This window comes from Erythrolamprus reginae, chromosome 9 (assembly GCF_031021105.1).
Source record: "Erythrolamprus reginae isolate rEryReg1 chromosome 9, rEryReg1.hap1, whole genome shotgun sequence".
Classification (NCBI taxonomy): Eukaryota; Metazoa; Chordata; class Lepidosauria; order Squamata; family Dipsadidae; genus Erythrolamprus; species Erythrolamprus reginae.
The window spans coordinates 30445545-30470576 of NC_091958.1; the positions used below are offsets into that span (position 1 = coordinate 30445545).

At 44.7% G+C, this 25032-nt stretch overlaps 1 protein-coding gene across 7 annotated transcripts in view; it reads left to right on the forward strand.

Annotated features, from left to right (window-relative positions):
• DRC7 (dynein regulatory complex subunit 7) overlaps positions 1–25032 on the forward strand; it is a 95121-nt gene that overhangs the window by 53987 nt on the left and 16102 nt on the right. For 6 of the 7 annotated variants that reach the window (XM_070760696.1, XM_070760701.1, XM_070760698.1 and 3 more), the window contains 6 exons: positions 858–986; positions 1564–1636; positions 6094–6222; positions 13393–13521; positions 14785–15011; positions 15767–15982. In XM_070760696.1, coding sequence (XP_070616797.1) covers positions 858–986; positions 1564–1636; positions 6094–6222; positions 13393–13521; positions 14785–15011; positions 15767–15982 — 903 coding nt within the window. The remainder of the gene's footprint in view (positions 1–857; positions 987–1563; positions 1637–6093; positions 6223–13392; positions 13522–14784; positions 15012–15766; positions 15983–25032) is intronic. The other variant, XM_070760700.1, reaches the window with a different exon arrangement.

The following is a 25032-nucleotide window of genomic DNA, read 5'->3' on the forward strand; positions in this document are numbered from 1 at the left end:
TGGCCTCATTTTCTTTGATAATAATCTCTCAGTTGTTGTTGCCTATGCATCGCTCTCCACATGCGTGGCTGTATCATTAACTCTTGTTCTGAATCCAAGGAGGAGCTAGATAATCGATCTCCTTTTGAGCTGTCTGCCACACTCTCTTCCTCCCTGTCACTCATGTCTTCTTGGTTAGAGGAGCCTTCATCAGCAGATTCCACCGGGGGCAAAACAGGCCTCCATAATGTGGATGTCTCCCCCACATCCACAGTCCTTGGGGCAGGAGCTGGGCCAGTGCTAACCACAACAATATTTTTTAAACATAGTACACGTATCAAAACAGAAACTATTAAAATTAACTCCTGGGTCCATTGTTCAACAATGCATTTAATATGTTAAAATAGTTTGCTTCATTCTGAAATTGTAAATTGAATGTAGGCAGTCTTTTGAAATTATAATCTTTAGTTTGTTTAGTTCCCTCTAGTGTCCAATTTTTAAAGTCCTATTCTGCTATTCTTTTTTAAAAAAAATTCTGAAGGAAAACAACTTGGAAGGAAAGATTCTTTATAAATAATTCCAAAATCTTATTTCATATTTCCCTGGATCCAGATTCCATTTGTAATTTTCTAAAATCAAAGTTTTAATCACCTATTTTGCCATTTATTGCAGAATTCTTTTATTAAGTTCACCCCTGGCTCAAGTTTGACTTAGCCCTCCATCCTTCCGAGGTGACCCAGACTGTTGGGGGCAAGAGGCTGACTCTGTAAACAACTTAGAGAGGGCTGTAAAAGCATTATGAAGTGGTAGATAAGTCTAAATGCTATTGCTATTGCTCTTTCTTGTAGAGAATTAATTGGGATCTGTTGTCCTTCTAGGATCTTGAGTTTGATCTTGGAGACCCTGTGCGATGGGAATTCATGCTTCCCAGCACTGACAAACCTTTCTTGTCCTTGCCAGAAATGGAAGAAGAGGAAGATCTGGGTGAAGATGACATGGAAGATTTGGTAAGGTCTGGGACAACCAAATGGGACTCCCGATACCAACCAGTTTGGCTGCTGAGTTAGTGCAATCCAGTTATCCAGATCACTTAATCAGAACAGAGCTGGAAAGGACCTTAAGGGTCTTCTAGTCCACCCCCTTGCTCAAGCAGGAAACCCTATACTATTTCAGATAAGTAACTGACAAATCTCTTCTTAAAAACCTCCAGTGATGGAGCACCCACAATTTCTGAAGGCAAGCTGGTTCCACTGGTTCCATTATCTGAAATGGTAGAGTCTCCTGCTTGAGGCTGGAGTCCAGCTCTATTCTGATTGATGGATAGATGGATGGACGGATGGATTGGTGGATTGAATCTTGCACCATTATCTTCATCACAAGGGCCAAATGCATGGGCCATCTCTCTTTCTTCTGTCATGCCTTATTGTTGTAAGGGTATAGCACACCAATCATGAGTAAAACGTTTCTAAAAATAAAGCAAGAATTTCTGCTCAGAAAAGTAATTCAGGCTGTCAAATGAAGAGCATAACATGGACTTTGGTTTGATGAGCATTTTCACAGTCTTGTTTTCTTTCATCCTGGTAGATGAAGGAAGAAGAATCAAAGAGTTTTGACATGCCTGCATCTTGGGTGGAGCAGATCCATATATCTCCCAAAGGTATTCTTGTTTTTTCCAATCTTGACCTGCCTTCTGTGGACAAGCTAAGGAAGGAAGTGATAGCAATATCATCTACCCATCTTAGAAGGCATCAGTTTGTAACAAACTGCCTATAACATGGAGCACATAACTCCATCTCCTTCTCCCCTTCCTCTTCCTCTTCCCCTTCCACTTTTCCTCCTCCTCCTCCTCCTCCTCCTCCTCCTCCTCCTCCTCCTCCTCCTTCTCCTCCTCTCTGAGCTAGCTTCTCTGCCACTTAACAAGGTGACCTTACAAAGGAAGTCTGGGATGAAGCTTAGAAGAAAATCATCAAGTGGAGCTCACCTGCTAGATTCCAAGGGAAGCTGATCTTTAGCCTTCATGGTTTTACGAAGGGGAGAGTCGGGATGAGGGTTAGGCTTAGGCTAGGTTCAATATTTGGGATCAAAGGAGGGACTGGATTATAGAAGACCTAAGCATAATTATATTAAGATGGAAAAATTAAATATCAACTCGTGAAAACTGACTCTGAAAGTTCCCGTTTTTTACCTAATTAAAAGAGAAAGTTGTCCCCCTTCCTCAAGTCATCAGTCGCACCTCTATAACTGTCTGGTTTGGTGCTGCAACCCAACAAGACTGACACAAACTGCAGAGGATAATCAGAACTGCAGAAAAAACAATTGCTGCCAACCTGCCTTCCATTGAGGACCTGTACACTGCACAAGTCAAAAAGAGGGTGGGGAAAATATTTACTGGCCCCTCACATGCTGGACACAAATTGTTTCAATTCCTACCCTCAAAACATTGCTATAGAGCACTGCACACCAAGACAACTAGACACAAGAACAGTTTTTTCCAAAATGCCATCACTTTGCTGAACAAATAATTCCCTCAACACTGTCAAACTATTTACTAAATCTGCATTGCTCTTAGTCTTCTCATCGTTCCTATCACCCAACTCCTCCCACTTATGACTATATGACTGTAACTTGTTGCTTGTATCCCAGGGGGACCTTCGCCCAGGTCCGCCTGGTCCACCAGTTGCAGCCCTACTTGGACCAGGAGGCTCTGTGCACAGCCACTTAGGCCCTCATCTCCTCCCGTCTTGATTATTGCAATGCACTCTACATGGGGCTACCAGAATGCAGCGGTGAGAGCAGTCATGGGTATACCAAGGTACACCCATCTAACACCTTTGCTCTGCGAGCTGCACTGGCTTCCTATTAGTCTCCGGGTACAATTCAAGGTGTTGGTTATCATCTATAAATAATTAATAATAATATATTAGATTTGTATGCCGCCCCTCTCCGAAGACTCGGGGCGGCTCACAACAATAATAAAAGGCAGTATAACAATAGAACAAATCTAATATTAAAAAAGATATATAAAACTCCAACAATTAAAACCATACAGCACATGCATACCAAACATAAAATATATAAAAGCTTGTGGGAGATGTCTTAGTTCCCCCATGCCTGGCAATATAGGTGGGTCTTGAGTAATTTGCGAAAGACAAGGAGGGTGGGGGCCATTCTAATCTCTGGGGGGGAATTGATTCCAGAGGGCCGTGGCCACCACAGACAAAGCTCTTCCCCTGGGGCCCGCCAAGCGACATTGTTTGGTCAACGGGACTCAGAGAAGGCCAACTCTGTGGGACCTTATCGGCCACTGGGATTTGTGCGGTAGAAGGCGGTTCCGGAGGTATTCTGGTCCAATACCACGTAGGGCTTTAAAGGTCATTACCAACACTTTGAATTGTGACCAAAAACTGATTGGCAGCCAGTGCAGGCCATGGAGTGTTGTAGAAATGTGGGCGAATCTGGGAAGCCCCACGATAGCTCTCGCGGCTGCATTCTGCACGATGTGAAGTTTCCGAACACTTTTCAAAGGTAGCCCCATGTAGAGAGCATTGCAGTAATCGAACCTCAAGGTGATAAGGGCATGAGAGACTGTGAACAATGACTCCCTGTCCAAGTAGGGCCACAACTGGTGCACCAGGCGAACCTGGGAAAATGCCCTCCTCGCCACAGCCAAAAGATGGTGTTCCAATGTTAGCTGTGGATTGAGGAGGATGCTCAAGTTGCGGACCCTCTCTGAGGGGGGTCAATAATCCCCCCCCCCAGGGCAATGGATGGACAGATGGAATTGTCCTTGGGAGGCAAAACCCACAGCCACTCCGTCTTGTCTGGATTGAGTTTGAGCTTGTTGACACCCATCCAGACCCCAACAGCCTCCAGGCACCAGCACATCACTTCCACTGTTTCGTTGACTGGACATGGGGTGGAGATGTATGACTGGGTATCATCAGCATACTGATGATACCTCACCCCATGCCCTTGGATGATCTCACCCAGCGGTTTCATGTAGATATTAAATAGCAGGGGGGAAAGGACCGACCCCGAGGCACCCCACAAGGGAGAGGCCTAGAGGTCGACCTCTGACCCCCCACTAACACCGACTGCGACTGACCAGAGATGTAGGAGGAGAACCACTGTAGAACAGTGCCTTCCACTCCCAACCCCTCCAGCCGGCACAGAAGGATACCATGGTCGATGGTATCGAAAGCCGCTGAGAGGTCAAGAAGCAACAGGACAGAGGACAAGCCCTTGTCCCGGGCCCTCCAGAGATCATCCATCAATGTGACCAAAGCAGTTTCCGTGCTGTAGCTGGGCCTGAATCCAGACTGCTGAGGGCCTAGATAATCGGCTTCTTCCAAGGACTGCTGGAATTGGAGTGCCACCACCTTCTCAACAACCTTCCCCATAAAGGGAAGGTTGGAGACTGGACAGTAGTTATTGAGCACGGCTGGGTCCAGGGAAGGCTTCTTGAGGAGGGGACACCCAAATGCCTCCTTATAAGGAGCCGGAAAGGACCCCCTCCCCAAGGAGGCATTGACAATCTCCTGGACCCAGCTCCGTGTCACCTCTCGGCTGGCTGAAACCAACCAAGAGGGACACGGATCCAGTAAGCAGGTGGTGGAACTCACAGCTCCAGTGGCCTTGTCCACTTCATCACATGTCACCAAGTCAAACTCCTCCCAGACAGGTGGACAAAGACGTTTAGCCCCAGTCACCTCAACTGACTCGTTGTCAGCCGATACTGCTATACAATTGGAGTTGAGGTCCGCCCGGATCCGAGTGACTTTATCAGTGAAAAACGAGTTAAATTCCTTGGCACTGCCCTGCAAGGACTCCCCAACTCCCCCCTGATTTAGAAGGGAGTGGGTCACCCTAAACAGAGTGGCCGGGGGGATTCCGCTGATGCAAGCCCTAGATGGCTGAGGGCCAGACTATTTACGGGACCGTCTCTTGCCGCATACCTCCCAGAGACCAATAAGAGCTCACAGAGTTGGCCTTCTCTGGGTCCCATTGACTAAGCAATGCACGTTGGCGGGACCACAGGGGAGAGCCTTGTCTGTGGCTGCCCCGGCTCTATGGGACCAACTTCCCCCCGATATCCATACTGCTCCCACCCTGCTGGCCTTCCACAAGGCCACAAAGACCTGGCTTTGCCGACAGGCCTGGGGGCCATGAATTTACATCTTTGATGGCCAATTGTATGAATGGTGTGTATGATATGAGTGTGACCGCCATTTCTTATAATAACTTTTTTTAAGGGGTTTTAGTTTGTTAATGTTTTAGCCTTAGATAATGTTCGAGTTCTTTTACTGTTTTGTATCTATTTATTGTATTCATACTGTTGTTGTAAGCTGCCCTGAGTCCTTCGAGATTGTGCAGCATAGAAGTTATAAACAAAGAAACAAACAAACAAACAAATAAACAAACAAACAAATAAATTTTATTAATATTGATTGTTTCTTTATTGCTTATGTGACCCCTTTGACTATCATTAAGTGTTGAACCTCATGATCCTTGACAAATGTCTCTTTTTCTTTTATGTACACTGAGAGCATCTGCACCAAAGACAAATTCCTTGTGTGTCCAATCACACTTGGCCAATAAAATTCTATTCTGTTCTGTTCTGTTATTCTATTCTATTCTATTCTACTCTACTCTACTCTACTCTACTCTACTCTACTCTACTCCACTCCACTCCACTCCACTCCACTCCACTCCACTCCACTCCACTCCACTCCACTCCACTCCATTCCATTCCATTCTCTTCTCCCAGCCCCCGGGTTGGAATGACCTTGGTTCCCAACAGGAAAACCTTTTATTTTGACTGCAAAACCCCAGCTGACTATTTCTCTCCTCCTCCCACCTGGGGGCAATCCTGAAGCCTCCAGTGAGGAACACTTCAAGGTTGACACCATGCATCCAGTCAACCTGGTAAGGTGATAATTCAACCAAACCTGTCTGCCAATCAGATATCCAAAGTGTAGCTCAGTTGGCAGTTAACTGTCAGACTAAAACTGTTGATAGTCAGAAAAAAAGAAATATTCCATTAATAATTGGAGAACCTCAGTTTCTCATTCTCACCACGTGTGGCTATCAATGTCTTCTCATTCTTGTCTCTAGAATTTGAGACTCGCTGTCCTCAAGGCAAGAAACTGATTCAATATAAGAATGCCAAATTGGAGAAATGGGCCCCATATCTTAATCCCAATGGCCTGGTCACTCGACTCACACTGTATGAAGATCCAGACTGTAAGTAGATTGAAAATTGAAGATCCTTGGGGAGAAGAGTCATGTTTGGCTTGATGTGGTGTTTGGGGATAATTCTCTGTTTGCCTTAGGATAATTTTATTTAAAGAGTTTTAAAAATAATAAAGGATAATACAAACCAAATTTAGAAGAAAGGGAGAAAAGGAAAATAAAGAAAAAGAATAGAAAGTACAAAGAAATAAAATCAAATGGAAAGAAAGAAAGAAAGAAAGAAAGAAAAAAGAAAGAGAGAGAGAGAGAGAGAGAGAGAGAGAAATAAATAAATAAATAAAGAGAATAAAGATGGGTTTGAGTTGGTGGGTTGCTACAGGTTTGCACTGGTTTGGGTGACCTAGTAGCAGCAAAAGACTCTGCCCACCTGCCCTGATGTCATCAAAAAAGCTCTGTGCATGTGCCGTGTGCACCCGCACACTCCCATTCCCGAACTGGTAGCAAAGGTAAGTGAAACCCCGTACTGGTTCTGTTCCTACTCAGAATTAAATTCTCGGACCCTTGGATTTCATAAGACTTAAGACTTGTGGACTTCAACTCTCAGAATTTATTCTTGTAATTTTTAATTGTTCTAGCTACTGATAGTTTTTCCTCTGTCAAAGACATGCAGCCACCAGTACGTATGCTGGGGGCCCAGCCTGGCTGTGGTTTGTTTGTTTGTTTGTTTGTTTGTTTGTTCGTTCGTTCGTTCGTTCGTTCGTTCGTTCGTTCGTTCGTTCATTCATTCATTCATTCATTCATTCATTTATTAGATTTGTATGCCGCCTGTTGTATCCTGAAATGGCTACCTTGTATTTCCTGTAAATAGTTTGTTCCGTCTTCCAGCGCTGTCTGAGTCGAAGCAGGAAGTCGCTCCTGATTGGCTCAGACGCGGCTGGCTCTTGCTTTGGCGGGAGCCGCAAATGTATAAAAGAAGCGGCTTTTCCAAGCAGAGCCAGTCGGTACTCGCTGAATTGTCACTTTGCCTTGCTGAGCTGTCACTTGTTCTCTGAGCTGAATAAAAGTACCGATTTGCTTGAACCCTGTCTCTGGGTCTACTTCACTGGCGACGAACGGACGGAAGAAACATCGCGTGCAACATGAACAAAGTCCAGATCGGCCAGGCTCCGGAACTCTTCGATCCCGAAAAAACGTCCTGGGACGAATACATGGCCACCTTCGAGATCTTCCTCGAGGCGGCAGGGATACAGGACGCCGAAGCCGATCGCAGACAGGCTATCTTTCTAAATTACTGCGGCCCAGAAATCCGTGGCCTTGCCCAGACTCTCACCGACCCGCAGCCAGCAAGAACCGTAGCTTGGGACGTCCTACAGGAAAAGCTAGCGAGCCATTTCAAACCGACCAAACCAGCCATGGTTTTTCGGCATCAGTTTTCCATGATGGCTCAGAAGGAAACTGAATCAATCAACCAGTTTACAACGCGACTTCGAACGGTACTTGCTCAATGCAAGTTTAAAGACCCGGAAGCTCGCCTCACCGATGCCCTGGTTTTCGGCATGAAAAGCGCCACGGTGAGAAACAAACTCCTCACCGAAGAAGAGCCGACTCTACAAACTGTGATTAAACTAGCGCAAACCGCAGAAGCCGCCGACGCAGCAGCTAGAGAATTAAAAGAACACGGAAGGCGAGAACTCATCGCCAAGATTGACTCCGCGTCTCCCCGCGCCGTGGAATCAGACGACCCCAGCCAACCAGCTCACAATGGGGACAACTGTTTCCTGGTACAAGACCAGCCGAGACACCACAGAGCTACTCACCCAGCCCCCTGCGCGGGCTGCCGGGGAAACCACCAGCGCCATCGATGCCCTTTCCGAGACGCCACATGCCGCCGCTGCAACCGTCGAGGCCACATCGCCATCGCATGCAGAGCAACGGCACCAGAGGAGACATTCGCCACACCGCAATACCAACGACCACAAAACCAGACCCCCCAACCGCGAGAAAACAGACCGTTCCGCTATTCGGGTCAAAGGAACTACTCAACCGCTAACCGCGACTACTATAGAGGTAACACTCAATTTTCCGTGAATAACACGGCAACAAAGAAGGGGGCCAAAATTGTTATCTCACTGTTACTAAATAACCAACCATGCTCGATGGAGCTTGATACTGGGTCTAGGTATACCATTATGCCTTGGGAGAAGTTTAAACTGTATATGCCTAATATGTCTAAATCTGATCTAAAACAAACCTCTTTAGTGATCAGAGATTTTCAAGGGGGGGTAATCTCGGTCCTGGGAACAGCAAATGTACCTATTGTATTCAAGAATGTCAAATGTACCCTACCCATGCTTATTGTAACGGGGGCTAAGCACTCTCTCTTGGGGTTGGCTTGGATGGAACCTTTGGGGATTGAAATTTCGGGTGTGTGTAATGTAAACTGTGATAATATGCCTAACTTTGTGCAAGAGTTCCCTGAGGTGTTCAGCCCCACCTTAGGTTCGTATAAGGGGCCCCCTATATCATTTTCTATTGACCCCAAGGTCCCACCAGTCAGGCTAAAACCTCGCAGGGTCCCCCTTCCGCTTCTCCCCAAACTAGACCTGCAGCTTGATAAACTTATAAGCCAAGGTATTTTGGTCCCTGTGGAACAAGGGCCATGGGAAACTCCCATAGTTACGCCTATGAAGCCAGATGGTTCTCTAAGGGTCTGCGCTGACTATAAATCTACCCTTAATAAGGCCCTCCAACACCACCCCTACCCCATCCCGGTGGTACAACAACTCCTTCACTCCCTGGGGGAAGGGAAAAGGTTTGCAAAGATCGACCTCGCGCAAGCTTACCAGCAACTCCCGGTCGATGAACAAACAGCAAACGCACAAACAATTGTAACGCACAGGGGGGCTTTCAAATGCACGAGGTTACAGTTTGGGGTAAGCATAGCCCCAGGAATATTCCAGAGCATTATGGAACGCCTATTGTCAGGGGTAAATGGGGCCATTCCATATTTTGATGACATCTTAATTGCAGGGGAAAACCAGGAACAAGTAAACAAAAGAATAAGGGAAGTACTTAAGAGGTTACAGGACAAAGGCTTAAGAATCAAGCCTGACAAATGTGTCTGGGGAACCAACAGTATAGAATTCCTAGGATATAAAGTAGACAAAGAAGGTATCCACCCCACAACAGAGAAGCTGAGAGCCATTAGGGAAGCCCCAGAGCCACGAGATAAGAATGAGCTGCAGGCATTTTTAGGCCTTCTTAATTTTTATTCCGTTTTTTTAAAGCAGAAGGCAACAGTAGCAGAGCCTCTACATCGTTTACTCCAGAAGGAAGCCCGCTGGACCTGGGGGGAAACTGAACGTGAAGCTTTTTTCCAAATAAAGCAATTATTAACTTCTAAAAGTGTAGTAGTCCAATATAGTGCTTCGCTACCCATTAGGCTCACGTGCGACGCTTCACCGTACGGCATAGGAGGAGTCCTAGCTCACGTTCTGCCTAATAAGACAGAGGCCCCAATAGCATTTTTCTCAAGAACCATGACCAGCACAGAGAGGAATTATAGCCAGTTAGACAAGGAGGCTCTAGCTTTAGTGGCAGGGGTAAAGAAATTTCACAATTACATTTTTGGTAGAAGTTTCGAATTAGTCACTGACCACAAGCCTTTACTAGGTCTGCTAGCCCCCAACAAGCCCACTCCGCCTTTTATGTCTCCAAGACTGATCAGATGGGCTCTTTTCCTCTCAGGGTACCAGTATGATCTCACCCACAAGGGGGGGAAGGAAATCAATCACGCAGACGGCTTCAGCAGGTGCCCCATAACAGACTTAGTGGAGGACCCTGCTCCTTCCACAGATGTACTAATGATAGAACTCGAGGATAACCCACTAACCACGGCCAAAGAGGTAGCTGCACACACGCAGCAAGATCAAATCCTTAAACAAGTGGTAAACTGTGTACTTAAGGGGTGGCAAAATGATGCTGTGAAACCTGAATTGTGTGACTTCAAAACCAAAAGACTTGAGTTATCTTATGTAAAGGGTTGTCTGCTGTGGGGAGATAGAGTGATCATCCCCAAAAGCCTAAGGGAAAAGGTACTCAAAATGTTACATGTGGGCCATCCTGGGATTGTCAGGATGAAGAGCCTAGCAAGAGGGCATTTATGGTGGCCAGGTCTGGATGCTGATATTGAGAGCTGGGTTTCGAGGTGTGAACCATGCCAAGAGTCACGGCCTAATCCCCCCAAAACAACCCCGGCTGAGTGGGAGCAGCCTGCTGGTCCTTGGTCCAGAATCCACATTGACTTTGCTGGTCCAGTGGGGTCCCAGTATTTCTTAATAGTGGTTGATGCGTTCTCCAAATGGGTGGAAATAATAGCAATGAATAACATAACCACAAGTGCCACCATCAAGGTATTGAGTAGACTGTTTGCCTCCCATGGTTGCCCAGATATCTTAGTGTCTGACAATGGGCCACAGCTAACAGCCAGGCAATTCGAATTGTTCCTAGATGGCCTAGGGGTCAGGCATGCCCTAATCTCGCCTTACTCGCCTTGGGCTAATGGATTGGCAGAACGTTACGTTCGTGTGGCAAAGGAGGCATTGCGCAGGTCAGGCCCTCGGGATGTACAACAAAACTTGGACCAATTCTTACTCACCCAACACATCACCCCTAACTCGCACACACATGTAAGCCCTGCAGAATTATTAATGGGGAGGAAATTAAGGTCACCACTAGATAGGTTGAACCCAAGGTTCTGTGTTAACAATAACCAAATATGTATAAAACCTGAAAGAGAAATGTATTTGGGACAAAATGTATATGTAAAAAGTTTTGATGGAAATGTAAACTGGATGAAAGGAATTGTTGTTAGGCAAAATGCACCAAAGACTTATATTGTAAAACTAGAGGATGGTCGTTTGTGGAAACGACACATAGACCACATTCGGAAGCGAACAGAAAACCAATTGCCACAAACCGCTGACATGGACTCTCCCCCTTCAACAGACTTTAACACATTGCCCGAACTAAGAAACACGCAAAGAGACTTATCGGGCCAAGGGGAGCCATCCAGCGACGCCGAGCCATCCTCCTCCTCCGAAGCCTTCGTTGGGCCCGCCAGGCCAAGTCCGCCGCGCAGGGAAAACAGCGGCGAGCCATCCTCCACTGTCGGTGTCGAAGGAGAAATTGAACTGCGCAGGTCAGAGCGAGCTTCACGGAGGCCCCATCGATTGGACGACTTTGTCACATGGCTTTCGTGATGGATGTGTCCAACTATGAGGGGAGGGGTGTTGTATCCTGAAATGGCTACCTTGTATTTCCTGTAAATAGTTTGTTCCGTCTTCCAGCGCTGTCTGAGTCGAAGCAGGAAGTCACTCCTGATTGGCTCAGACGCGGCTGGCTCTTGCTTTGGCGGGAGCCGCAAATGTATAAAAGAAGCGGCTTTTCCAAGCAGAGCCAGTCGGTACTCGCTGAATTGTCACTTTGCCTTGCTGAGCTGTCACTTGTTCTCTGAGCTGAATAAAAGTACCGATTTGCTTGAACCCTGTCTCTGGGTCTACTTCACCGCCCCTCTCCAAGGACTCGGAGTGGCTTTAATTGCACTTCTGCTGATTTACATAACCCCCCAGGCTTATATGTGAATATAGAAGCCTGGCTGTGGTTTGTTTGTTTGTTTGTTTGTTTGTTTGTTTGTTTGTTCGTTCGTTCGTTCGTTCGTTCGTTCATTCATTCATTCATTCATTCATTCATTCATTTATTAGATTTGTATGCCGCCCCTCTCCAAGGACTCGGAGTGGCTTTAATTGCACTTCTGCTGATTTACATAACCCCCCAGGCTTATATGTGAATATAGAAGCATAAGAAGCAGAGGGAGCACACTAGTGGTGGGATTCAACCAGTGTAATAACCGATTCACTGATTGTGCATGCATTGTGTTTGAAAACAGCTATTCTACTGCAGCCCAGGCAAGGCGCAGCAATCCGTTCTGCCGTGCCTATCAGCAGGGCTTCAAACTACGGAAATATAGGTCAGTAGAGCCGGGGTGGCATAGTGGTTAGAGTGCAGCACTGCAGGCTACTTCAGCTGACTGCTAGCTGTAGTTCAGCAGTTCAAATCTCACCATCGGCTCCAGGTTGACTCAGCCTTCCATCCTTCTGAGGTGGGTCAAATGAGGACCCAGATTGTTGAGGGCAAAAGACTGATTCTGTAAACCACTTAGAGAGGGCTGGAAAGTGCTGTGATGCTATTTCTATTGTATGCTATTTCTATTGTAATAGCAGGGGCAGGCAGGTGGGCCCACCTGGTCATCAGAGAAAACTGGTTCGCTCTCAGCTAATCATCAGAGTTCGGGGTTTGCCCAAACCTATCCAAACTGATATAATCCCACCCCTCAATCACACAGGAATAAACAATAGCAACCAACCAATATTCTCACTCAAGAGGAATTCTTTCTTTCATTTTTCGAGGGCCTAATCCTCTTGTGTCCACCACAAGCTTAACAGAGTTGGAAGGGACCTTGTAGGTCATCTAGTCCAACTCCCCATCAAGCAGGAGACCCTACACCATTTCTGACAGATGGCAGTCCAGTATCTTCTGGAAAGCATCCAGGGATGAAGCTCACACAACCTCAGAAGGCAACTTCTGTTCCATCGGTTGATTGCTCTCACTGTCAGAAAATTCCTCCTTATTTCTAGGTTGACTCTCTCTTTGGTCAACTTCCATCCATTATTCCTCAAATGGCCTTCAGGTATTTTGGAAAATAGCTTGACTTCCCCTCCTCTCTGTGGTAGCCCCTGAAATACTGGAAAACTGCTATAATCTCTCCCCTGGTCCTTCTGTTCACTGGACTAGTCATGCCCAGTTCCTGCAAGCATTCTTCCTATGTTTGTCCCCTAATGCACCAATGACAAATTCCTTGTGTGTCCAATCACACTTAGCCAATAAAGAATTCTATTCTATTCTACTCTACTCTACTCTACTCTATTCATCCTGCTTGGTGTGGTCTTACTAAGGCTTTTCAGAGTGGTATTAGTACCTGCTTTGATCTTGAATGTAATCCCTCTATTCATGAAATTCAGAATTGTATTGGCTTGTTTGGCTGCCGCTGTGCACTGTTGGCTCATATTTAATTGGTTGTTCACTAAGACTCCAAGATCCCTCTCAAAGTCACTGCCATGAAGCCTGGTTTCCTCCAATTTATTCTTCTCTTTCTGCCATCAGATACCAAGGCGCTTAAAGTGAAAGAGTGGTTCAAGTACCGTGAAGATAAGTTGGACATTCGAGAACTGAATAAGCCAACCAACATCTTTGCAGAGCAATTCCTACCTGGACATGCCTTGGGCCTGAAAGGTATCTGCTCCAAAGAAGGGCTTTCATTCTTGGCAAGGAAAGGAAGAAAGACCTCCTACTTCTAGCCTGGGCATTTCTTCCGTCCTTCCTATTTATTTATTTATTTGATTTTTATTCTATCTTTATTACTTTATAAACTACTAAGGCGGCACACTATCAGACACAAGAAATGAGGAGCCCGGAGAGAGCTCAAAAGCACTATGAATTTATTTCATACAAACTATTCACAAGAAGCTGATCTAGCCCAGTGGTGGGTTGCTGCTGGTTCGAACCAGTTTTTTAGAAGCCATAGAGGAAATTTACTGCCGCTCCCCGAACAAGCAGCGATGACTGGCGGTGCACGAGCCTGAACCAGGCCTCTGTTTTGTTGCTGCTTGCCAAAAAACCCTCTGTGCATACACAGAGGCTTCTGCACAGTGATGGGCTCCTGTGGGAATGGTCAGGAACGCAGTTCCAGTAGCAACATTTGGAGCTCCACCCCAGAGCACCCAATTTGCACTGAAAGATGTTGAAACAAAATGCATAAGCCATGCCCACAGTGTGGTAGTACAAATTTTGGTAGCCCATCACTGCTTCTGCGTATACACAGAGGGTCATTTCCAGGTGATGGAGTGTGTGTGCAAAGCATTCACTTACATCAAGATCAAAACTGGCAGGGAAGGTAAATGGAAACCACCTCTGATCTACACTAAGGGTCAAGGCAAATTTGAACCAAAAAAGAATTGACAGATTTCAGACAGGGAGCCTATGTAGATATATTTGTCTGTCTGTCTGTCTCTCTGTTGCAATAAATAAAAACAATATTTAAAAGAACAATTTAAAAAATAATTACAAAGCCCTAGTGAAAGCCATACGTATCTCGCAATATCTCTCATGGCCGGATCTAGATGGTATCTCATTCAGTCAATGGCCTCAGGCCTGCCAGAAAAACCAGGTCTTTACAGCTTTGCGGAAAGCCACTAGGGTGGGGAGGGTACGGATCTCCAGGGGCAGATGGTTCCACAGAGCCGGAGCTGCCATAGAGAATGCCCTTCCCTGCGGCCCCGCCAGTTGGCATTGTTTAATTGACAGGACCCAGAGAAGGCCAGCCCCGTGGGCCCTTATCAGCCACTGGGAAATAGGAGGCGGTCTCGATCATAGTCTGGCCCTTATCAGCCATGGGATGGCATAGAAACTCCAAACTGATGGTGCATTTCACCCCGCCCTCAGGCTCAAGACTAATCATCTCCCACACATCTATCCATCCTCTCTTTGCTTTCCTAGCACATATGTACAAGACCATGGAACCAGAAACTGAGCGCACGATGGAGTTCTACAATGAGACACGAGTGGATGGCCTTTGGAAACGCACAGAAACTTCCCAAGAGATGGCAGAATATTTTGAAGGCCGCTTAGATTTCCTCAGCTATCGTCGTGCTGAGTTTGGCAAAAGAATCAAGAAACTTACCAAAAAGACGGCGACTACCGAAAGCAATGCCCGGCCAATTTTGGTAAGAACAGTTCATTGGCAGTATTCTGTTACTGTCCTTAGTCCTTTAGAGAAAAGACTTAGAAGGTCGGAAGCCCCCAGTAGGAACCTTTTGGGAAGGGGTCGTTTGGGGAAGGGTATTGTTGTCATAGATTTCCACTTCCATCAAAGGTCCTTTCCAGTCCTATGATTCAATGACTTTATGATTGCTCAGAAATTAGTTACTGACAAAACAATGATCTGCTTGCAATTTGGCAGTTCGGTTTTCACCAGGCTCAAGATTGGCTCAGTCTTCCATCCTTCTGAGATGGGTAAAATGAGGACCCAGATTGTTGGGGCCAAGAGGCTGACTATAAGTGCTATTGCTATTGTCCTTCCATTCCTTCCTTCCTTCCTTCCTTCCTTATTTACTTACTTTTAGAATACAGTATTGCAGGCTAACTCTGCCCACTGCCATGACTTCGATTCTCACTGGCTCAAGGTTGACTCTGCCTTCGATCCTTCCGAGGTGGGTAAAATGAAGAGCCAGATTGGGGCAATAGGCTGACTCTGTAAACAGCTTAGCTAGGGCTGTGAAACACTATGAAGTGGTATATAAGTCTAAGTGCTATTGCTATCTCCTATTTTCATGAAGACTCATATACCAACAATGAAGTTGAGTGATTGATGTGCCCAAATACTTGCAGAGCTATTTAACTCTCTATAACCCTACAAACTCATTGTAATTATTGGTGGCTTAAATACCACCTTCTCCTCTTCCATTTGCATCTTTTCTAGAAAATCACCGAGAGGTTCCTCAGGAACCCGAGCAAACCAGCTGACGAAGATGTGGCTGAACGTATTTTTTTAATCTCAGAGGATAAGATCTTTCTGACCTACCATTGCCAGGAGAATTACATCACCCCTTCCACGAGGGAGTTTAATAAGCATACTGAAGTGGACAGCAAGGGAAATAAGATTATCATGAGCCGGGATATGTGCATCAGTTATCAGGTGAATGAAGCATATGCCGCCCCGAGTTTTCGGAGAGGGGCGGCATACAAATCCAAATAATAAATAATAAATAAATAAATGTATGCGCGGGTTGTGATGAATCCAAGCCGGCACAATGGGAGGTATTTAAGTGAATTGGGTGTAAGATGTAAAATACAAATAGTCCTTGACTTATGACCATGATGGAGCCCAGAATTCGCATCATTAAGGGAGACATTTGTTAAGTGAGTTTTATGACTTTTCTTGCCACAATTGTTAAGTGAATCACTGCAGCTGTTGTTAGTTTGTTTACAAAAAATAATTTTATTATAAACATACATGAACAAACATAAACATAAAAATATTGGACAAAGTGTGGCAGTCCCGTTTCTTAATATCTATAGTGATATTTCTATATTACCATCATTTAATATTTCTAATACTTTATACATTTTATTTTACATAGGACTTACATCAGTTTCCCTTTTACTCCTATATTCAACCGATCCTCTTTTCCTTTCTTACCCTGTTATTTAAGTTAGTTGACTATTTAGTTGGTTGTCTTTATTTGATTTTTGTTTTTCCTGACTTTCCAACCAAGTGTAAAATTTATTCCAGCTTTGGTAGTATTCTGACTCATCTTTATCTTTTATTTCCATTGTTAGTCTGCACAGATCATATTTTTTTCTAATAATTCATCTTCAGTTGTTATGTTTTAACTTTTCCATTGTTGTGCAAAAATTAATCTTGCCACAGTTGTTATGTGCAGAATTAAGTAAATTTGTCATCTTTTGTATCTTTCATGGGTTATTCCCAGTAAGAATAGTTCCAGTTTTCTTTCAATTTTCTTTTCCAATAACTCCTCAAACCATTTTTGAACTCAAGAATATTTTTGTTTTTTTACAAAGCCACCACATGTGATAATAAGAACTCTTAATAATAAGAACTCTTTCCAACGCTTCCAACATTTAGGCAAATGTTTTTAATCTATTTTAACCAATTGGAATCACTGCAGCTGTTAAATGAGTAGCAAGGTTGTTAAGTGAATCTGGCTTCCCCATTGACTTTGCTTGTTACATAAAAGGGGGTCGCATGACCCCGTCATAAATTGAGTCAGTTGCCAAGTGTCTCAATTTTGATCCCCTGGCCGTGGGGAATGCTGCAATGGCTGTAAGTGTGGGAAAGGGTCATAAGTCCCTTTTTTCTTTTCTTTTCTTTTTTGCGGTATAAATTTTTAATTTTTCTCCACCATGAAATAAAATAAAAACAATACATAACAACAAACACTACAGCAATGCTTATAATCAATCATATATATATATATATATATATATATATATATATATATATATATATATATATATAATGTCACATGGTTTTTTTTGCTGAATTTGAAAATTAAGGGAGACTAGGATAGATCTATTTCGGCCTTATTTTGGCCTCATCAGCTAGCCATACCCACTGGGACTTGAACCTGCAACCTTTGCCTTGTAAGGCAGGGAATTATCCTCTAGGCTACAGTATCCAATCCCTCCAGCTCTGCACCAGGGAAGGGTTACATATTTTTGTGTAGAATCACCCTGGTGTATGTATGTGTGTGTGTGTGTGTGTGTGTGTGTGTATGTATATATATATGTATGTATGTATGTGTGTGTGTATATATATATATATATATATATATACATACATACATACATACATACATACATATATATATATATATATATATATATATATATATATATATATTCGTAGGTTTTCATGGGTATATGTATGTAGATTGTTCTGAGTTCGGGTTTTGCCCCGTGTCATATTTTGAGTGTCTGCGACGTTTCGGTGAAATCACATTCACCATCATCAGGCTGAAGTTTTAAGCTTCGTGCTGTTGTAAATATGGAATGTTTGCAACTGCCATTTCTTCTTTATATATAGTGTTAGGGGTGGAGATTTGGTTTGAATGTAGCAAATAGATTGGGTGACTATGTTTTAGTGATTTGATTGGTTGCTGGAATCACAATTACTTGAAGGATTGACATGGTGATTATTATGAAATGTTTTTTTGTTTAAGGCTGGTTTCCAAATCTCTGGTAGGCGGGACGTATCATCTCTTTTATTCATGCAGAGGGGGTGTTTCTCAATCTCTATAGCTTCCACAGTAATTCTTCTATATAAATTTTCTGTTTTGGAAAGTAATTTAGTTTTTTCAAAGTCAATTTCGTGCCCTGTTTTTTTAATGTGCTGGACAAGGGAGGAAGTCTTTTCTTCTTTTTTAATTGCATTCTTATGTTCTGCAATGCGGGCGCTCACTCTTCGATTGGTTTGTCCAATGTATGTGGCTGCACATGTTTTGCAAGGGATTTCATAGATTCCTTGGTGTTCTAGTTGGATTTTATCTTTTGGGTTCCTTAGGATGTTTGATATTTTTTGGTTCGTGACAAATGAAGTTTTGATATTATGTTTGTGCAGAATTTTACTAATTTTGTCTGTGGTGCCCTTGATGTAAGGGAGGAGGGTGGTACCATTATCCTGTTCTTGATTTTTGGGGGGTGTCTCTTTTTTATTAGGTTTGTGATTGTTTTCCTTTCGAATCCATTAGAAATTAATACATCTTTGAGTTTGTTCAATTCAGTTTTTAAGTGCTCATGGTCAGCTAGGCGTTTGGTTCTGGTGATGAGAGTTTTGGCTACTGAGGTGATCTGTGCGGGATGGTGGTGGGAGTGTGCATTTAAATAACAGTTGGTATGGGTTTTCTTTTGGTAGATGGTGTGTCCTAGGGTGCCATTGGGTTTTTTATAGATAAGTACATCCAGAAAGGGAAGTTGATCATTGGCTTCAGTTTCCATAGTAAATTGTATTTTGGGGTGTAGGCTATTGAGATGTGTGAGGAAATTGTCTAGTTTTTCCCTTCCATGTGGCCAAATTACAAAAGTATCATCAACATATCTCAGCCAAAGTTTAGGTTTGTGTTTAGATTGCTCTAATGCATTATTTTCAAAATATTCCATATAGGGTTAGGGTTAGGGTTAGGTCTCACTCGTCATCTTCAGGCTGGTGTTTCTGTCCTTGTTCTCAGGCGAACACTGCGAGACCTGAGCTGCCTTCCTTCTATAAATACTGGTGGCTGGGTGTGGTTTGATGGCTCAGCAATTGCCTGCTGTGTAGAAACTTCCTGGTGAGTCAGTGGGGTAACAATTGGGGTCGTTGATGTAGCTGAGGTATGCTGATTAGTTAATGGTTGTAGATTAGGCGTGATATCCTGAGTAGTTGGAACTTGCAGGCTACTTGATTGCTTTACAATGTGTGTTCTGAGTCTGGTTTCTATGGCTGGGATACCTTTGAGGGCTGGTTTCCAGATGTCTGGTAAGCGGGAGGTATCATCCCGCTTGTTCATATTTTGGGGATGTTTTCTATCTCGATGGCTTCCATGATTATTCTTTTGCTGTAGTGTTCTGTTTTGGAAATTAATTTGGTAAACCCGAATATACCAAGACCATCATACCTGTACCCGTGAAAATCTACGGAAATATATATATATATATATATATATATATATATATATATATATATATATATATATATATATTCTTATTAATCATTTAAAGGAGGCTGTTATCTCCTGTTCCTCATTTAAAAATTAATTATACATATATTTACGGCAGTGACAATTGTATATGCACAAAATTGGAAATTGAATAGGGTACCAACTGAAAGGGAAGTTTTGAGAAAAATTATGGACTGTGCAGAGATGAATAGATTGACTTTGAAACTTAAAATTAAACAAGATTCTGAATATTACAAAATTTGGGGGGAATCTTGTAATACCTACATAGCTGCTCTTTTCTATTCATTGCCCTGCGCCTACGTACGTCAATGAATGTCTCTTCATCCGATCCCAGTGAGGATAATGATGATGAACTACCTCCTAATGGGCTGCCTGCCAGGCCCCCCTCTGAGGAGCCCAGTTCACATTCACTCCCTGTGTCAGACGCTTCTCTGTCAGCAGCAGACGGCAGTAACACTGGCCTCTGACATTGCAAAGGTTCACCCACATCCACCCCCACAGTCCTTGGGGCAGGAGCTGGCCCAGAGCCAACCACAACAAGTTTTATGATTGGATAGAAAGTTAAAAGATATTTATGTATAATAATTTGCAAGTGACTCACATTGCTATGTCTCCGGATTATTTATCCCATTTTTGCAACCTTCTGATCAGCAAGGTCATTGGGGAAGGCAGATCCACTTAACAACCACATTTCTAACTTAACAAAGGCAGTGATTCACTTAACAATGGTGGCAAGAAAATTCATAAAATGCGACCAAAGTCACTTAACTTAAAAGTCTCACTTAGTAATAGAAATCCTGGGCTCGATTTGTGGTCGTAAATTGAGGACTGCCCAAATACAGGTAATCCACAATTTATAACCATTTGTTTAGCAACTATCCAAAGGTACGATGACACTGGGGGGGGGGAAAGGGGGTTTATAACCATGGCAGCATCCTTACCGTCAAAATTTATCGGCTTAGCAATTGGCATATGTTTCAGGGTCACGTGATTCCCCATTCATGACCTTCCTGCCTGGGTTTTGACAAGCAAAGTCAATTGGGGAAGCCAGATTTGCATTAAACAGAGCCTCGGTGGCACAGTAGCTAGAGTGCAGTACTTCAAGCTACTTCTGCTGATCACCGGCTGCCAGCAGTTTGGCAGGTCGAATCTCACCAGGCTCAAGGTTGACGCAGCCTTCTATCCTTCCAAGGTGGATCAAATGAGCCAGATTATTGGGGGCAAGAGGCTGACCCTCTGTAAACCGCTTAGAGAGGGCTGTAAATGCTAAAAATGCTATAATAACCACCTGACTCAATGAATGGGATGATTCACTCAACAACCATAGCAAAAATGCTTGCAAAATCAACATTGGAAATTCTACAACAGGTAGCCTTTGACCAAGTCATAAGTCATAAATCGAGGACTACTGGCAGTCTCTGCAATTGCCTTTTGTCCTGTTTGTGGAGATTCTCAGTTATCCAAGTGATGGTTGTCCTGTGTTAGCAAAAGTTTCCAGTGAGCTTCTGCCTGTGTTTTGATTTATGAGAAGAGAGTTATCTAGGAACGTGATAAGGGTTGAATTTTGGCAGGCTTCCCAGACCCAGAATCTGGTTTCTTAATGAGATAGAATTGTCTGCTTCATATGCTATTTAACTCTGCATTGTAATTTATGAATCCTGCTTGGTTGAAATAAAGAGTGAGTTTTATTACTAAGGGAATATTACTTTATTTATTTATTTATTTATTTATTTATTTATTTATTTATTTATTTATTTATTTATTTATTTATTTATTTATTTATTTATTTATTTATTATTTGGATTTGTATGCCGCCCCTCTCCGAAGACTCGGGGCGGCTCACAACAAGTGTAAAACAAATCATAAATAATTCAATTAATTAAAATATTTAAAGATTTAAAAAACCCCATATACTAACAGACACACACACAGGCATACCATGTATAAATTAAATGTGCCCAGGGGGAGATGTTTAGTTCCCCCATGCCTGACGGCAAAGGTGGGTTTTGAGGAGTTTACGGAAGGCAGGAAGAGTAGGGGCAGTTCTGATCTCCGGGGGGAGTTGGTTCCAGAGAGTCGGTGCCGCCACAGAGAAGGCTCTCCCCCTGGGGCCCGCCAACCGACATTGTTTAGTTGACGGGACCCGGAGGAGGCCCACTCTGTGGGACCTAATCGGTCGCTGGGATTCGTGCGGCAGAAGGCGATCTCGGAGGTATTCTGGTCCGATGCCATGAAGGGCTTTAAAGGTCATAACCAACACTTTGAATTGTGACCGGAAACTGATCGGCAGCCAATGCAGACTGCGGAGTGATGGTGAAACATGGGCATACCTGGGTAAGCCCATGACTGCTCTCGCAGCTGCATTCTGCACGATCTGAAATTTCCGAACACTTTTCAAAGGTAGCCCCATGTAGAGAGCATTACAGTAGTCGAACCTCGAGGTGATGAGGGCATGAGTGACTGTGAGCAATGAGTCCCGGTCCAGATAGGGCTGCAACTGGTGCACCAGGCGAACCTGGGCAAACGCCCCCCTCGCCACAGCTGAGAGATGGTTTTCTAATGTGAGCTGTGGATCGAGGAGGACGCCCAAGTTGCGGACCCTCTCTGAGGGGGTCAGTAATTCCCCCCCCAGGGTAATGGATGGACAGATGGGATTGTCCTTGGGAGGCAGAACCCACAGCCACTCCGTCTTATCCGGGTTGAGTTTGAGTCTGTTGACACCCATCCAGGCCCCAACAGCCTCCAGGCACCGGCACATCACTTCCACCGCTTCGTTGACTGGGCATGGGGTGGAGATGTAAAGCTGGGTATCATCGGCATATTGATGATACCTCACCCCATGTCCTTGGATGATCTCACCCAGCGGTTTCATGTAGATGTTAAATAGCAAGGGGGAGAGGACCGACCCCTGAGGCACTCCACAAGGGAGAGACCTCGGAGCCGACCTCTGACCCCCCACTAACACCGACTGCGACCGGCCAGAGAGGTAGGAGGAGAACCACTGAAGCACAGTGCCTCCCACCCCCAACCCCTCCAATCGGTGCAGAAGGATACCATGGTCGATGGTATCGAAAGCCGCTGAGAGATTGAGGAGCACCAGGACAGAGGATAAACCCCTGTCCTGGGCCCGCCAGAGATCATCCATCAACGCGACCAAAGCGGTTTCCGTGCTGTAACCGGGCCTGAAACCCGACTGCTGGGGACCTAGATAATCGGCTTCTTCCAAGGACCGCTGGAGCTGGAGTGCCACCACCTTCTCAACAACCTTCCCCATAAAGGGAAGGTTGGAGACTGGACGATAGTTGTTAAGTACGGCTGGGTCCAGGGAAGGCTTCTTGAGGAGGGGGCGCACAAGCGCTTCTTTATAGAGTGTTGGAAAAACTCCCCTCCCCAAGGAAGCGTTGGTGATCTCCTGGGCCCAGCTCCGTGTCACCTCCCTGCTGGCCGGGACCAACCAGGAGGGACACGGATCCAGTAGACAGGTAGCGGAACTCACAGGTCCAATGACCTTGTCCACTTCATCAGGTGTCACCAGATCAAACTCTTCCCAGACAGGTGGACATGTACGTGCCCCAGTCACCTCGATTATTATATTACATTATTACTTTCTGGGAATTGGAATTTATCAGAGGTCTGTGAGCAGAACAGGAATTAGCATTTAGACTTATATTTATTATTATTTCAATTTCTAGGCTGCCCTTCTCCAGAGACTCAGGGCAGATATATACCACTTCACACTGCTTTTACAGCCCTCTCTAAGCAGTTTACAAAATCAGCCTCTTCCCCCACAACAATCTGGGTCCTCCTTTGACCCACCTCGGAGGGATGGACACTTGAGTCAACCTTGAGCCGGTGGTGAGATTTGAACTGGTGAGCTACAGCCAGCAGTTAGCTGAAGGAGCTTGCAATGCTGCACTCTAACCACTGCATGACCCCGGAGCATTATAAAACAACAGCATGAACTCATAGGATAGTAAAATAAATGAATTCAAATCAGTTGGCACAATGTAATTAGTCCCCTGACTGTATTGAGGCTCTGGTTCAAATAAGAATAGATAGAAGCACAATTTGCAATTCATAAAACGTTTCTTCCCTTGAATACCACCGAGCTAGATGTTTCCTGTTTAAGGAAACAGAATAAAGCAGATGTTGGGCTTTGTATATCTAGTGGTTAACTACTCAGCTTTGCCATAGTTGAGGAAGTGTAGAAAGGACAAGCAAAATCTAGGTGTCCCCCTGTACAGTGATACCTTGAATTTGGGGTAGACCTTGGCTTACAACAGTTCATTTAGTGACCATTCAAAGTTATAACGGCACTGAAAAAAGTGACATTGTTCTTCATACTTTATAACTGTATAACCATATAACATTATCTCCATAGTGTAAAATGGTTATAGAAATTGGGCCTGGCTAGTCTAGTGAAGAGAAGGACCAGGGGAGACATGAGAGCAGTCTCCCAATATTTGATGGGCTGCTACAGAGAGGAGGAGGTCAGGCTGTTTTCCAAGGCAGCTGAAGGTCAGACAAGGAATAATGGATGGAAGCTGATCAAGGAGAGATTCCACCTGGAAATAAGGAGGAACTTTCCTGACAGTGAGAACAATCAACCTGTGGAACAGAAGTTGCCTTCGGAAGTTGTGGGAGCTTCATCATTGGAAACTTTCAAGAAGAGACTGGATTGTCATTTGTCAGAAATGATCACCTAATGCGCAGAGGGTTGGACTAGATGACCTACAAGGTCCCTTCCAACTCTGTTATTATGCCACATGATAAAAATCTAGGTGCAACTGACTACTCTTTCCCACATGAAGTTATATATAGTGCTATTGTCCTTGTCCTCCCTCCCTCCCTTGGTGTGCAGTGGCTATAATGTGGGTTAACTCTGCCCATTGTCAGTAGTTCAATCCTGACTGGCTCAAAGTTGCCTCAGCTTTCTATCCTTTCGAGGCTGGTAAAATGAGGACCCAGATTGTTGGGGGCAATAGGCTGACTTTGTAAATCTGTAAAGCACTGTGAAGTGGTATATAGGTCTTCAGTACTACAGTAGTCCCTCACCTATCACTGGTGTTACGTTTCAGACCTGGCCGCGATAGGTGAAATCCGCGATGGGGAATTTTTCCTCCTTCCCACCAGCTCCGGATGCCTGGAGGCAAGCAACGGCTGGCTAACCTTCCCCCCCACTACTACCTACTCTGCGCCTGAGGAAAAGAAGGGGAGGGGGGCAAAAGAATCGCCGCCCCTGAGCATTCCCGACCCACTGCTATTCTTTGCAGCAGTTCGGCCAAACGTTGTCTTTTTTGCCTTGCCCCGGCTGGAAAGTCCCTGGTGAGCTGCCCCGGCTGGTTCTTTTTTTCTCTTTCTCTCTATTTTCTTTTCTTTTTTCCCCCCCTCCACCCGCCCAGCACTTCCTCTCCCACCCTTGAGCCCAGTCTGGAAATCCCCGCCGCGTCGCGTTCCTTTCTTTGCTCGCGCTCACTCATTCGTGCGCTGCCGGGAGCTCTTTCTACAA